Source organism: Caretta caretta, chromosome 1 (assembly GCF_965140235.1).
Source record: "Caretta caretta isolate rCarCar2 chromosome 1, rCarCar1.hap1, whole genome shotgun sequence".
Classification (NCBI taxonomy): Eukaryota; Metazoa; Chordata; order Testudines; family Cheloniidae; genus Caretta; species Caretta caretta.
In genome coordinates this window covers 101,272,203-101,286,013 of record NC_134206.1, presented here as the reverse complement: position 1 = coordinate 101,286,013, position 13,811 = coordinate 101,272,203, and the positions used below count along the sequence as shown (strand labels likewise).

Here is a 13,811-nt window from a genome sequence, read left to right as displayed (position 1 = left end):
AGATGAATGAAACCAACTATGAAGAGAAATTAGAATGTCTGAAAATTAATAAAGCACAGCTGGAATTATTCGATTCATTTATGTTAATTGCTTAAATGGCTCTAGGGCGAAGACTTGCTGAAGGAAGATACACTAAGACTCAGGGATCAAATGCTTTTGGGGACAAATGGACCTATAGGAACACGCTAGTCTAATTTGGTCCTTGCAGAGGAACAAGTCTAGAGAAACATAACACAAAATCCAATTTGGATTCCAATGAGCAGATATCAAGGGTTAATCACATTGTAACCATAATTTTACATATATGGACACTCACAACATTAATAACTTTTCAAGCTACAGGATTTCTCAACAAAACAGAGGTTTACAGATAATATCTCCAGGAGAAACAATAACTATGGTTTTTACACTCCTTGTTGTATAACACACTTCAAAATATTTGTTGTACAGCAGCTGAAGTGACCCATGCACGCATTTCATATGACAATTGTATTCCAGCAGTTCAAAGACCCCATTAGTGGGCTCAGCTACCTAGCAGTAAACATGTTCAGCTATGGCAACATTCTGTGCCTTGGGAATTAAATGAAGATGCAAGTTTAAATATCATGCGTTTGGTATATAATCAATCTAACTACTATTAGTCAGCAACAATAAAAGCTTCCTAATGCTGTATACTGCTGTAATATGTCCTCATTCACTTCCCATTAGTTTTGATGGAAACTCATCTGAAAACATGTATGGATGCACACCAAATATGTTGGGTTTCTTCTGAACACCTCTTATATTTTTATAAATATATATTGCTTCTTGTTGAATATTAGTAAAGTGAACAGACACCAAAACCTAAAGATTTTCTTTAGATAGCAGCAGGTAAATTCTGAGAGTGGAGCATGCAAGTAAAAGTTGAGGCTCATGTCCAGCCACACGAACCTGCAAGAAAACTTTGAATAGTCCCTAATAGCACATAGATGTGCTAGAAAGACCCATTTGTATATATTTGCCTGGGTATACAGTGAGATTGTCACTCATTTCCTACTCATACCATCCTTAAAAGACAACTGTTTCGGATCCCCAAAGCTGAAGTCATTCAAATTCAGCCACATGGAAAAAGTCATCATTGTGACATTTACATGTCCAGCAGTAATTTTTAAAAAATGCTGAATCACTGATAAATTTATACTATTTTTCAAGTAATTTCAGGGTTTCAGAATCTTAATCTCTTTCCTATAACTTGTAGGGTCTGCAGACACCCTGATCTTATTAATAAAATGACTATTTAGTACATGGGGCTCTGGCTACACAAGAGAGCTTACAGCGGCACAGTTGTTCCTCTGTAGCTGTGCCACTATAAGCTCTCTAGTGCAGTGTTTCTCCACCTTTCCAGACTGCTGTACTCCTTTCAGACACCTGATTTGTCATTTGTAACCCCAACTTTCACCTCACTTAAGAAATACTTGCTTACAAAATCAGACATAAAAATACATAAGTGTCACAGCCACACTATTACTGAAAATTGCTAACTTTCTCATTTGTGCCATATAATTATCAAATAAATCGACTGGAATATAAATGTTGTACGTACATTTCAGTGTATCGTATATAGAGCAGTATAAAAGTCTTTGCATGAAATTTTAGTTTGTACGGACTTCTCTAATGCTTTTTATGTAGCCTGTTATAAAACTAGACAAATATCTAGATGCGTTGATGTACCCCCCTGGAAGCCCTTTCTGTACTCCCAGAGGTACATGTACCCCTGGTTGAGAACCACTGCTCTAGTGTAGCTCCTCTCAGCTTAATTAATCCACCCACCACGAGTGGTGGTAGCTATGTTGTCGGAAGAAGCTCTCGCGCCGACGTAGCATTGTCTACGCTGATGCTTAGGTTGGTGTGATTTATGTCGCTCAGGTGGGTGACTTTTCAAGCCCTGAGCGACGTAAGTTACACTAACATAAGTGGTAGTGTAGACATAGCCCATCCAAATTCTGAACCACCCTACCTTGAGAAAAATTGAAAAACAGTTAATATAAAATCCATGGCAATGCAATGTCTTGTTTTTAAACACTTTCATGGGGATACTTTAGAATCTGATGCCATTCATGAACTATTCTTTAGTTTTGTGGGGGTTAGGGAGTTGCTTTTTTCTTCTTCTTTAAAGCAAGAAACTGACATACACTAATAAAAAACAACAATACAGGAAAGGTGCGGTCCTTGCCTTTCAATCTGGAAAGACTGAAAATGAGGGACACACAAAATTATTCGTGCAGGAATGACTTCAGATTTGCTCCTTTAATAAATACATATTTCTTATTTCAACAATAGAAGTGAGAAGACACTACAATTGTGAGAAACGTAGGTAAGTCTCAGACCAAAATGAGTGAGGTATTTGAAATGTGAGATAGTTGAAAGGTGTGATACTGTCTTTAATATAAAAAGTATTCTGACATGTCATCTTCTCAAATATTTTCTCTAGAAATTGATCTCAATAAAGCTCCGGGCTTGTTAAATGGAGGGAGAAAGACTATGTTAGAGCAACACAGTGTTTTTCTGTTGTACATCAAATTTAGTATCCATACAGATATACAGTGGGTTTTGGATCTGAAGGGATGCAGTCATTTCAGTTCCACAAATAATGTGTCAGTGAATTTACCTGTATAGTCCTCTGAGTGCCATCAATGGTGACAGACGATAAGGGTGAAGCCAGGTTCCACTCACTGGTCACATTTAGTTTCATCCCATCAACGTCCACCTGTTGTGACACCAAACAAGACTGTTACCATGAAGACGGACAGAACGCTGATCTCAAGTTCATTGCTGCATACCAAGCAGAAACTGTTTTAAAACAGATGGCTCCCAAACAACCTGTCATGTTTACTGCTTCTGCCATAAAAGACAGGGTCCAACAACAGAGTCTTCTAGGCATCTCTGGGGAGAGGTGAAGGACCTGTGAACAGCTGCCTCCGAGTAGTGAGGTTTCAAGAGATTTCTAGCAAGTAACAAACACCCATCCAACTTTTAAATCTAACTGGACATGCTACATTTACTGCAATTAGACAAGTAATGCATATAAATTCCAGTGACATTTTGCAACCCACACCACAGGGCTTGCATATAATATCCTCTCCAAGGACCAAGGAAGAACTTTCCCTGTGATCTTAATGAAGGGTTTTGCATTGTTATCTTGATTAATATGAAGCAGTAATTAATTCTTTGGTGTTACACCTCAACGTCCAATCAAACTTTGCAAGTTCTGTCATGTTTTCCCTCAATCTACTACTAATCAGAGGACTGATTTCACACTTACATTCCATTGTGGCTATCCTGAAAGACTTAAGGGGAAAAAATCATCACTGCGTATTTTTTAATAAGAGAATTTTTCTACATAAGGACAAACAAGCTGAGTTATGAAACAAAGTTAGTAACAGGAATAATGCTGACTGTGCTCTCTTACATTCACTCTAACTGGGCTATCACCCCCTGTTAAAAAAAAATTACTACAACTGCTGAATGTTGTATTATGCTACAAGGACCTCAGAGTTTAACAACAGCAGAGTTTAATAAAAAGGTAGTAAAAATACCATTTATACAATAATATTTTGAAGATTAATGTTTGTAGAGTGCTTTGAACATGTAAAATGCTATTTATGCAAGTGCAAAGTACAAATGATCTCAACTATACATTGTATTTTAAATAAAAGGAAAATAATGGGGATTTTGTTATCCTGCATCCAGTCATACCCTCAGAAGACCCAGAATATGTCAAATCAATAAATCACAAACAACATCAAGTTTACCAAAATCACTTATATTTCATGCCACTGAAATTATCTCAGTAAACTGGAAGAAAACACTGCTACATCAAAACTGTATTTACAGTAAGTGCTGTGCCCTTTTTTGACAACATAGTAAAGACATCTAAAAATCAGCATTTTTAAATTTTAACATTTAATAATTTCATTTAATGTATCTGACAATAGGATAAGGCAGAAAAAATTATACTGTATCTAAAGGAGTTCCAGATAAACAAACATATATGGCTAACATGCATAATTTAATTTTAGCTTAGAAAAGCTTTAGCCCAAGAAACCTCTAATTCCACAGACGCTTATTTCAGAATATAAAAGTTTTCTTTAATGGATATGATCCACTCAATATTCCTACAGGTTTTGACTTCAAATACAGTCATGTATAGAGACCACAAATAAAACAAATAATTTATAATGGTTCACCAGAAGGCTAGATCAGCTGGCACGAACCAGCTGCTTTGTGCTATTCCAGTGATACAAAACAGCCATCAACCTGGCTTAAGTTAAACCAGGTTTACAGCTGCTTTGCATCACAGGAGCAGCACAACGCAGCCGGAGCATACCAGTGAATCTGTCCTAATGTCAATAAAAGTAAATTGGCAAATACTATCTCTGTTGAGAACAGGACAAACTTGTGAAAGAGACTCCACTTAGAGCAGAACAAGCCTGCTGCCCTGTCTTCACACTCTCTGACTGACAGCTGTCCTTCCAAACTAAAGTTGCTAGAAAAGCCAATCCTTCTCTGATGACATAATTAAGAACATTAACAAGAAAAAAATCAGTTGTGCTAAAACAATCACCATCAAAGACCACCTTCAAATCCTTCCTCAAAATTCTCCTTTGCACTGATGCCTACAAAGATCTTGGCAACAGCGAGGCTGCTGGAGTGCTGAGACTACTGTCTATCATGCTGACCAGTACTGTCTCATTCTTTCCTTGTACTTCCCTGTCTGTCTGTAGCCATCTGTTGTCTCTTATCTTATACATAGATTATAAGATCTTTGGGGGCAGGGACCATCTTTTGTTCTGTGTTTGTACAGTGCCTAACACAATGGGGTGCTGGTATATGACTAGGCTCCTTGGCTCTGTGGCTGAGATGGGCAAACTACGGCCCGCAGGCCACCTCTGGCCCATGGAACCATCCTGCCAGGCCCTTGAGCTTCCGGCCAGGGAAGTTAGCCCCCAGCCCCTTCCCCGTTGTCCCCCCCTCCCCCGCAGCCTCAGCTCACCATGCCGCTGCCAGTCCTGGTGCTCTGAGCAGCATGGTAAGCGAGCGGAGGGGTTGGATAAGGGGCAGGGGGTCCAGGGGACAGTCAGGGAACAGGGGGCAGTTGGATGGGGCGGAGATTCTATGGGAGATGGTCAGGGGACTGGGAGCAGGGGGCGGTTGGCATGGGAGTCCCGGGGGGGGGGAGCGCCTGTCAGAGGACGGGGGTGTGGATAGGGGTCGGGGCAGTCAGGGGACAGGGAGCAGGGGGGTTGGATGGGGGTGGGGTCCTGGGGGGGCAGTTAGGGGCAGGAGGTCCTGGGAGGGGGAGGTCAAGGGACAAGGAGTAGGAGGGGTTGGATGAGTCAGGGATTCTGAGGGGGGCAGTCGGGGTGGGAAGGGGTGGGGGCCAGGCTATTTGGGGAGGCACAGCCTTCCCTATCCGGCCCTCCATACAGTTTCGGAACTCCGATGTGGCCCTCAGGCCAAAAAGTTTGCCCGCCCCTGCTCTATGGTAATACAAATAAATAAGAAATAATAATAATAAACTTGCAATGTTTCTCAGGAACAACAAAGGAGCAGCTACCAGAGCAGAGCAGAATACGGGCCAACAAGCAACTGAGATTGCACTCTGGGGTTGTACTTCTGCAAGACTTACATAGAGTCTGGTAGAAGCTACAGCTGACATCTAAGTACTAATCAAGGGTGAAGGGCACCATTCAAACACCTCAACTCTGCAACCAATTTCATTATTAGTTCCTCTATCACTGTAAAAAGGTATTTAAAAAGTGTAACGCTGGCAAGTTACCAAACTCTGAGCTCTCACAAGAATACATACAAGTCTAGTCATCTGTGATTCAGATAAAGTTAGCATCCAAGAACTGGGGCAGAACACATTGTGAGGGTGGCGATGATGCAAGTCAGAGGCTCTGGAGCAGATTTGATCAGTGAAACATGGTTCAAACACTGCAGCATTTACTGTGGATTGTGTGGAAAAAGAGAAAATGCAGGCAATGCATTGTTTCTACCATATATTCACCACTCAGCAAGACATGTAGGGCCCAGTGACGGAATCAGATATGCAGTCTGTACCAAAGAGAGTCCAGAGAAAATTTTGTAAAGGTGACAGAGACAGCAAAAGCTCTAATGCTTAAGGTGGCAGGGAAGGGAGGGGAAAATATATCTCACCATGGGAAAAATGAGGCAAGGTCTGAGGATAAAAGCAGAGTGGCCTTGCAGGAAGCAGGTTAATTGCGCTATGTAGCAAGAAGCTTCTATACAAGCCAAAAACAAAGAAAAAACAGTTATCTGTGGGATTAATTAGACCCTTACTTGTTACAGTAGTGAGGCTGTCCCTTCCAGAAATGAGCCAAGTAAAGTAAGAGCAGAACCACAAGTCCAAAAGCCAAGCTAGCTAAGGGGATGGAAGCAGAAAGCCAAATATGATGGTCAGAGAACTGACTGACTCAGTGGGAATGTCACAAACCTCTATAATTAGGCTTGGAAGGATTCGATTTTTAACCAGTAAATGTCACTAAACATCAATTTCACTGTACACACAAACCAGTGAAAAAATATTTCCATCGATGATAATCAAAAGGCAAAGTAAGAAAAATAGTGCTTGAGAACTTATTAGAGTTTGATTTAAGGATGTTTGTCTATTTTGACATATGATGGTGACAAATTGTGTTTTAATCATTATATAGCGTCAACTTTTTGAACCTCAATATCTACTGTCAATAAATTATTTGATTTCCCCCAATATCGGACTCCCCCATAATTTCCTGAAACTGTGAAAATTAACAGATAAACTTGAAAAAACAGGTTTCAAAGCCATCTCACACAACAACAAAAAATATAAATAAATATAAAAAACAAGCTTATAAATGAACGTATTATCCATCAAAACTATAAAAAATATATAGAGAGAAATAGAATTCTGCTGAGCCTGTCCATACTGTTGTTTTAAACAGAAATCAGCATCGGTAGGTTGTTGAGATTTGAAGATACCTCCCTCTAGGCATCGGCTATTCAGACACTACAGGATGACACTAGGACAACAGTACAGTTGAGTGATTTACAGACACTAAGTAGTAAACAGATGAGCAAATTTTGCAGCACTAATCTTTTGTTTAATTTTTGTCCCGGGCTAACGAGGCTACAACAAACAATCAGGAAACTCCTACAACCCCTGGGGCCACATGGCAGGTTTTGAATGTGCAAAATCATTTGTTTGGTTGGTTTGGCTGTAAGACAAAGTGAGAGAAAGAAGAGGGTTTGGACTCAAGACTTTCAGCTGCTTAGGTTCAATTGGAAAATAACCTTTCCTCCTTAGAAAAATCTGACGCTGGAAATATCATGAAAACAGATGCCTCTTTGTAGTATTTCTGAAGAGTCTTATTTACCATATCCACCACTGACCAGACATTTTGGTGGAGGTATTCATACCAGAGTATAACTTACAGCCTTATTTAGGTTAGATCCAGAACATCACTCAACACAATCACAGCAATGATTTAAAATAAATATATCTAAGAGGAGCTGCAGAAAAGGTGCATGAAAGAGCAAACAAGACAGGCATGGCCTTTGGGGAACAGTACAGCACAGCACAATGCAAAAGCAAATTGGGAAAGGAACAAAAGGGAGAGCTCACATTAAACCTGCTAGCAGTGGCTTTCAAATAAAAGCTGGATGCACTACAGCTTATATGAGAGGAACATCTTTGATACAAATTAACTAATCAGTGATAAGGTGCATTATCTGTGTGCATCTGTTGAAAAAATATATTCACATCAGTTTAACAGAAATCTGCTTTTTCCCCTCTCCCCCCCTTTCTTTTTCTGAAACGAATGCAAGGTCAGCATTAAATACCTTTGAAGTGGTTGTCCCTGTACTCTCAAAAAGAAGTTAAAATGTGTGAGGTTTCAATCTCATTAGAAGAATCCCTTTTTACAAACTTTCCTTTTGTTCATATTTGCACTTACTTCAAAAAGACCCCAAGAGAGAGTTCCAGCCTATACATCACTTGTCCTGAAGAAAGCTCAGTTAACTATTTATAGATCCTGCCCTTTTGTACCAAACCAGATCAAGCGATTTATTCAGTGCATGACTGCAGGAGAGAAACTCATTTGCTCTAAGTGTCATCAAGGCAGCCTTTTACCTGCTATGAATGAGACCAGAAGATTTTGAATTGCTGGGCTCCGACTTCAAATGCACATTTCTCTGTTGTATGGAGTACCATGATTTCTTTCAGATTTTCAAAGCATTTTAGCACATTTATAGAGTGGACAGCCTATAACTACAAGATCATTTTCCTCCCCAATAACTCAAACACACACACAGTCAGCTCCATATTAGATTTCTTTTCTGTACAGTGGCAGATTCATGTAAATTGTCAGTAGAGGCTTGGTACATCTCACTGGAAATGGCAGCATGCCAGTCTAGGAGGTAATGGGGAAAGACTGTAATAAATATCAACTCTTCAGCTCAGTGGCAATGGAATAAAAAACAAAACAAAAGGAGAGAAAAGTGATGGCATTTATCACTCTGATCAGCAAGACCCTACTTTTGGCATTTACTAGGGTAAAAGTCCTCTTAGAAAAGCCTAACAGACACACTTTATCCTCCAAATGAATTTTACCATGGCAAATGCTTTGTTGTTCGGCAGCTTCAGATTTTCTTGTAGAGTCATTACTGAGAACATAGCTTATATTTGTAAGGTAACTGCAGTCACATAGGTCAAAGCCACACTAATGCAAAGAGTTAAAGAAATTAGTTGTTGAGAAATTGATGTTTATCAGGATAATCTTTTGTAACAGCCGTTGTGCCTTTAGCCTGATCACGTACAGTGGGTTTGGGAAGCATGGTTCATGCTTTCATAGGATCATTACAGAACAGAAAGAGAGAGCCTGATTCTCTTCCCTGCTCCATCCCGTTTGCACCACCCTGGCAGCACAAAGAGCACAGAAACTACTCAGCACTGTCCTGCTGGGGTTTGTCCTAGCATGGAGTCCCCAGAGTATAGAACTGGTGAGGCTAGCTCATACGCCACTCCCTTCAGGCTATGCTTAGGGGTGTGGCCAAAGTGCACCATTTTCTGTCTTTCCTCAGCTTGTGGATAGTGCATTGGGAATAGTCACCAAGTAACAGTTTAGAGCAGAGCCTCAGCTTCACTAAATGAAGTTAGGGAGAGGTCTCAGGTAGGGCCAGCCGGAAAATGGCAGAATAGTTCAGACATTCCCCCGTCTTTGCTGGAGATTGAGAGCCAAAAGTTATGTCTATGTATTGCAAGCGCTAAGCAAGTCTGATCTTTAACTGCCTTTCAGTTGCAAAGGTTCCATTCGTTCACCTCAAAGGCAGACCATGATCCCAAGTCTTTTCCCACTTAACTGTGGAAATCTGAAAAGAATAGGTAATGGCCTTATTGTACAGCTGTGTTACCATGAGTATAAGATAGATTTAAACTGCTTCCATTTTAGACAACAATCAGATTTTAGAAAAGAAATGAATTTTTAAAAATAATTTGTTTAGTAGCAACCTTCACTAAACCTTATGGTAAGCTTCACAATAAGAAATGATGGACAGGCCAAAAACAAATAATTTTTAATATAGAGACAATATCCCTAACAATTAGCTCATAGGCTGAGCACCAAGAATTCCTGAATTCCTATTCTGGCTCTTTTATAGGCGACTCTTGTGCCTTTAATTTTTGGTGTCTTATGTACAGGAGGTCAACTTTAGACATCTGGTCGTTACAGGTAACACTGCATGGATACATACTGGGAGAGAAGATATGTGAGAAATTAAAAAAAGTTCTCTCTTTCTCACACACACACACACACACCCACCCCTACTTCGTGGGAAAAAATATCTTGATTTATTCGGAAATGGCCCTCTTTTTAAGATGAGAATTATGTACTTGACGGGCTTGTGTGTGTGGTCTAAGCTAAATACTGTGCTACAAACAAACTGCTGAGCACTGACAACAGTCCACCAATTGAACAGAAATGCTTTATTCCATACATCATCTAGAACTTGGTGCATAGATCCAATGAGATCAGCAGACTTCAAAATAGCTAATGAGAAAGAAAAGTGTTCTTTGCTATACTTGAAAGTTGTATCCAACACAAGACACTATATAGCTGTGGTTCACAACGAGGGGAACCGTGAGCAGGGTTCAGGGGGTCAGCCAAGTAGGGCCAGCATTAGATTCGCTGAGGCCCAGGGCAGAAAGCCAAAGCTCCACCGCGTGGGGCTGAAGCCCGGGTCTCTGAGTCCTGCCACCTGGGGCTGAAGCCAAAGCCTGAGCAACTTAGCTTCACGGGGGGCCCTTTGGCGTGGGGCCTGGGGCAATTGCCCTGCTTGCTACCCCGTAATGCCAGCCCTGGGTTTTATATGCAGAAAACCAGTTGTTGTGGCACAGGTGGGCTGTAGAGTTTTTATAGCATGTTGCGGGGGAGGGGCCTCAGAAAGGAAAAGGTTGAGAACCCCTGCTATACATCATCTAGGTGGTCATATTGGACACAATCGTCCACTAGTTCCAATGATTTTCCCCCTTACACTGCACTGGCAGCAATGCTATTTCTCATTAAATTAGTAAATTATAAAGAAAAGGACTGACCGAACGATACGTTTGATTTGAATATTTTGTATTGACAAAAGCTCGGTTTACTGGGCCCTTGGGTGCTGATTTCATTTAGTAGTTCCAATCCTACTGATCTCAGTTGTCATAACAGGACACACGGCTGCAGTAGTCCCTAAAGGTAGGTCTAGACTGCAGCTGGGGCCAGACACCCAATCCAGGTCGACAAACTCATGCTAGTGAGTTTGCGCTAAAAATAGCGGTGTGGACATTGTAGTCTTGGCTGAGACTCAGGCTAGGCACCTGAGCTCAGACCCAGGGGCTTGGGTGAGCTTGAGCTGCAGCATCCACACTGTTATTGTTAGCAAGCTAGCTCGAGTACTGCTAGCACAAGTTCATCTGTCTGAGCTGGGAAGATCATTCCCAGCTGCAGTGTAGAAGTACCCTAGGACAGACAGCAGCTTACGTTGATCTAATTATGTCAGTGTTTACACTACAGCCTTGCACCAGCCGATGTAAATGTCTCCACGAGAGGCATAGGGCTTATGTCAGTATAGTTAGGGCGATGCAGTGTCTGTATAGACACTGTGTTACTTACATCAGCTAGTGGCTGTCACTCTTGTCAGTTTCACAGCTCTGAGCTGGAGCTGTGAAATTGACAAGAAAGGCTGGTAAGGTCCCTGCTGTGAACCCCACACCCAGCTAACAGCCATGGCTGTCACCCCTAGGGTGGTTGTGGAGCTCCAGCTGTGAGCCCAGCTACTGTCTGGGCTCCAGGCTCCCCACTGGGAGCACGAGTGCTGCCCAGGCGCGGGATGCACAATTTTGTGCCCAGAGCCGGGGCGGATGCCAGGATCCCAGTAGGGAGCCCCCTTGGCTGGGCTCTCAGCAGTGAGCGGAGCTGACAGGCCAGGAGGCAGTTGGGCTCCCAACAGGGAGCTCTGGGCTCTCAGCCCCCAACATTGCCCCTCTTAAGTCGGTGGAAGCACTCCTGGTGAGGATGTGCACCACCAACAGGATAGTGTGTACATGAAAAAATCCCAGTAAATACTGTGGTAACTGTAAGTCAGCCTAACATAGGTCGATAATTTTGTAGTGTAGACATGCCCTCAGTTATCACCTACCATCCCAAGACTGAATTGGAGCTGGACCCTGGGTTTCAAGACAACTGTTGAATTACAGAATCATAGAACCATAGGGTTAGAAGGCACTGCAAGGGTCATCTAGTCTAACCCCCTCCCAAGATGCAGGATTTGTTGTATCTAAACCACTCAAGACAGGTGGCTATATCCAGCCTCTTTTTGAAAATCACCAGTGAAGGAGATTCCATGACTTCCCTAGGTATTTTGTTCCATTGTCCTACTGTGCTTACGTTAGGATGCTTTTCCTGACATTTAATCTAAATCTGCTGTGCTGTAGCTAGGAAACACATTATATAATTAAAGCAAGTTCTTTCTTAACTCCCTCCTAATATGTATTTACATAATACGTACTAATATGTACATATGTAATATGTATCCTAACACTGTATGTAAGGGAGTAGTATGACTGCTCAGAGCTCCGGTACGAAACTGCAGAAAAACCTGAGTGTCTCTGGATTAAGTTTAGAAGTGTGTGCAACAAGAGTGATGTAGTGGTGGGAGTCTGCTATAGACCACCGGACCAGGGGGATGAGGTAGATGAGGCTTTCTTCCGGCAGCTCACGGAAGCTACTGGATCGCATGCCCTGATTCTCATGGGTGACTTTAATTTTCCTGATATCTGCTGGGAAAGCAATACAGCGGTGCATAGACAATCCAGGAAGTTTTTGGAAAGCGTAGGGGACAATTTCCTGGCGCAAGTGCTCGAGGAGCCAACTAGGGGGGGCGCTTTTCTTGACCTGCTGCTCACAAACCGGGTAGAATTAGTGGGGGAAGCAAAAGTGGATGGGAATCTGGGGGGCAGTGACCATGAGTTGGTTGAGTTCAGGATCCTGACACAGGGAAGAAAGGTAAGCAGCACGATACGGACCCTGGACTTCAGGAAAGCAGACTTCGACTCCCTCAGGGAACGGATGGCCAGGATCCCCTGGGGGACTAACTTGAAGGGGAAAGGAGTCCAGGAGAGCTGGCTGTATTTCAAGGAATCCCTGTTGAGGTTACAGGGACAAACCATCCCGATGAGTCGAAAGAATAGTAAATATGGCAGGCGACCAGCTTGGCTTAATGGTGAAATCTTAGCGGATCTTAAACATAAAAAAGAAGCTTACAAGAAGTGGAAGGTTGGACATATGACCAGGGAAGAGTATAAAAATATTGCTAGGGCATGTAGGAATGTTATCAGGAGGGCCAAAACGCACCTGGAGCTGCAGCTAGCCAGAGATGTCAAGAGTAACAAGAAGGGTTTCTTCAGGTATGTTGGCAACAAGAAGAAAGCCAAGGAATGTGTGGGCCCCTTACTGAATGAGGGAGGCAAACTAGTGACAGAGGATGTGGAAAAAGCTAATGTACTCAATGCTTTTTTTGCCTCTGTTTTCACTAACAAGGTCAGCTCCCAGACTGCTACGCTGGGCATCACAAAATGGGGAAGAGATGGCCAGCCCTCTGTGGAGATAGAGGTGGTTAGGGACTTTTTAGAAAAGCTGGACGTGCACAAGTCCATGGGGCCGGACGAGTTGCATCCGAGAGTGCTGAAGGAACTGGCGGCTGTGATTGCAGAGCCATTGGCCATTATCTTTGAAAACTCGTGGCGAACCGGGGAAGTCCCGGATGACTGGAAAAAGGCTAATGTAGTGCCAATCTTTAAAAAAGGGAAGAAGGAGGATCCTGGGAACTACAGGCCAGTCAGCCTCACTTCAGTCCCTGGAAAAATCATGGAGCAGGTCCTCAAAGAATCAATCCTTAAGCACTTGCATGAGAGGAAAGTGATCAGGAACAGCCAGCATGGATTCACCAAGGGAAGGTCATGCCTGACTAATCTAATCGCCTTCTATGATGAGATTACTGGTTCTGTGGATGAAGGGAAAGCAGTGGATGTATTGTTTCTTGACTTTAGCAAAGCTTTTGACACGGTCTCCCACAGTATTCTTGTCAGCAAGTTAAGGAAGTATGGGCTGGATGAATGCACTACAAGGTGGGTAGAAAGCTGGCTAGATTGTCGGGCTCAACGGGTAGTTATCAATGGCTCCATGTCTAGTTGGCAGCCGGTATCAAGTGGTGTGCCCCAAGGGTCGGTCCTGGGG

General features: G+C 42.5%; 1 protein-coding gene across 6 annotated transcripts in view; it reads right to left on the bottom strand.

The window, feature by feature from the left end:
• Positions 1 to 13,811, bottom strand: part of PCCA (propionyl-CoA carboxylase subunit alpha) — a 435,625-nt gene that overhangs the window by 87,482 nt on the left and 334,332 nt on the right. For 5 of the 6 annotated variants that reach the window (XM_048854281.2, XM_048854288.2, XM_048854316.2 and 2 more), the window contains one exon: positions 2,648 to 2,746. In XM_048854281.2, coding sequence (XP_048710238.1) covers positions 2,648 to 2,746 — 99 coding nt within the window. Of the gene's footprint in view, positions 1 to 2,647; positions 2,747 to 13,811 lie in introns of those variants that run through there. The other variant, XM_048854330.2, reaches the window with a different exon arrangement.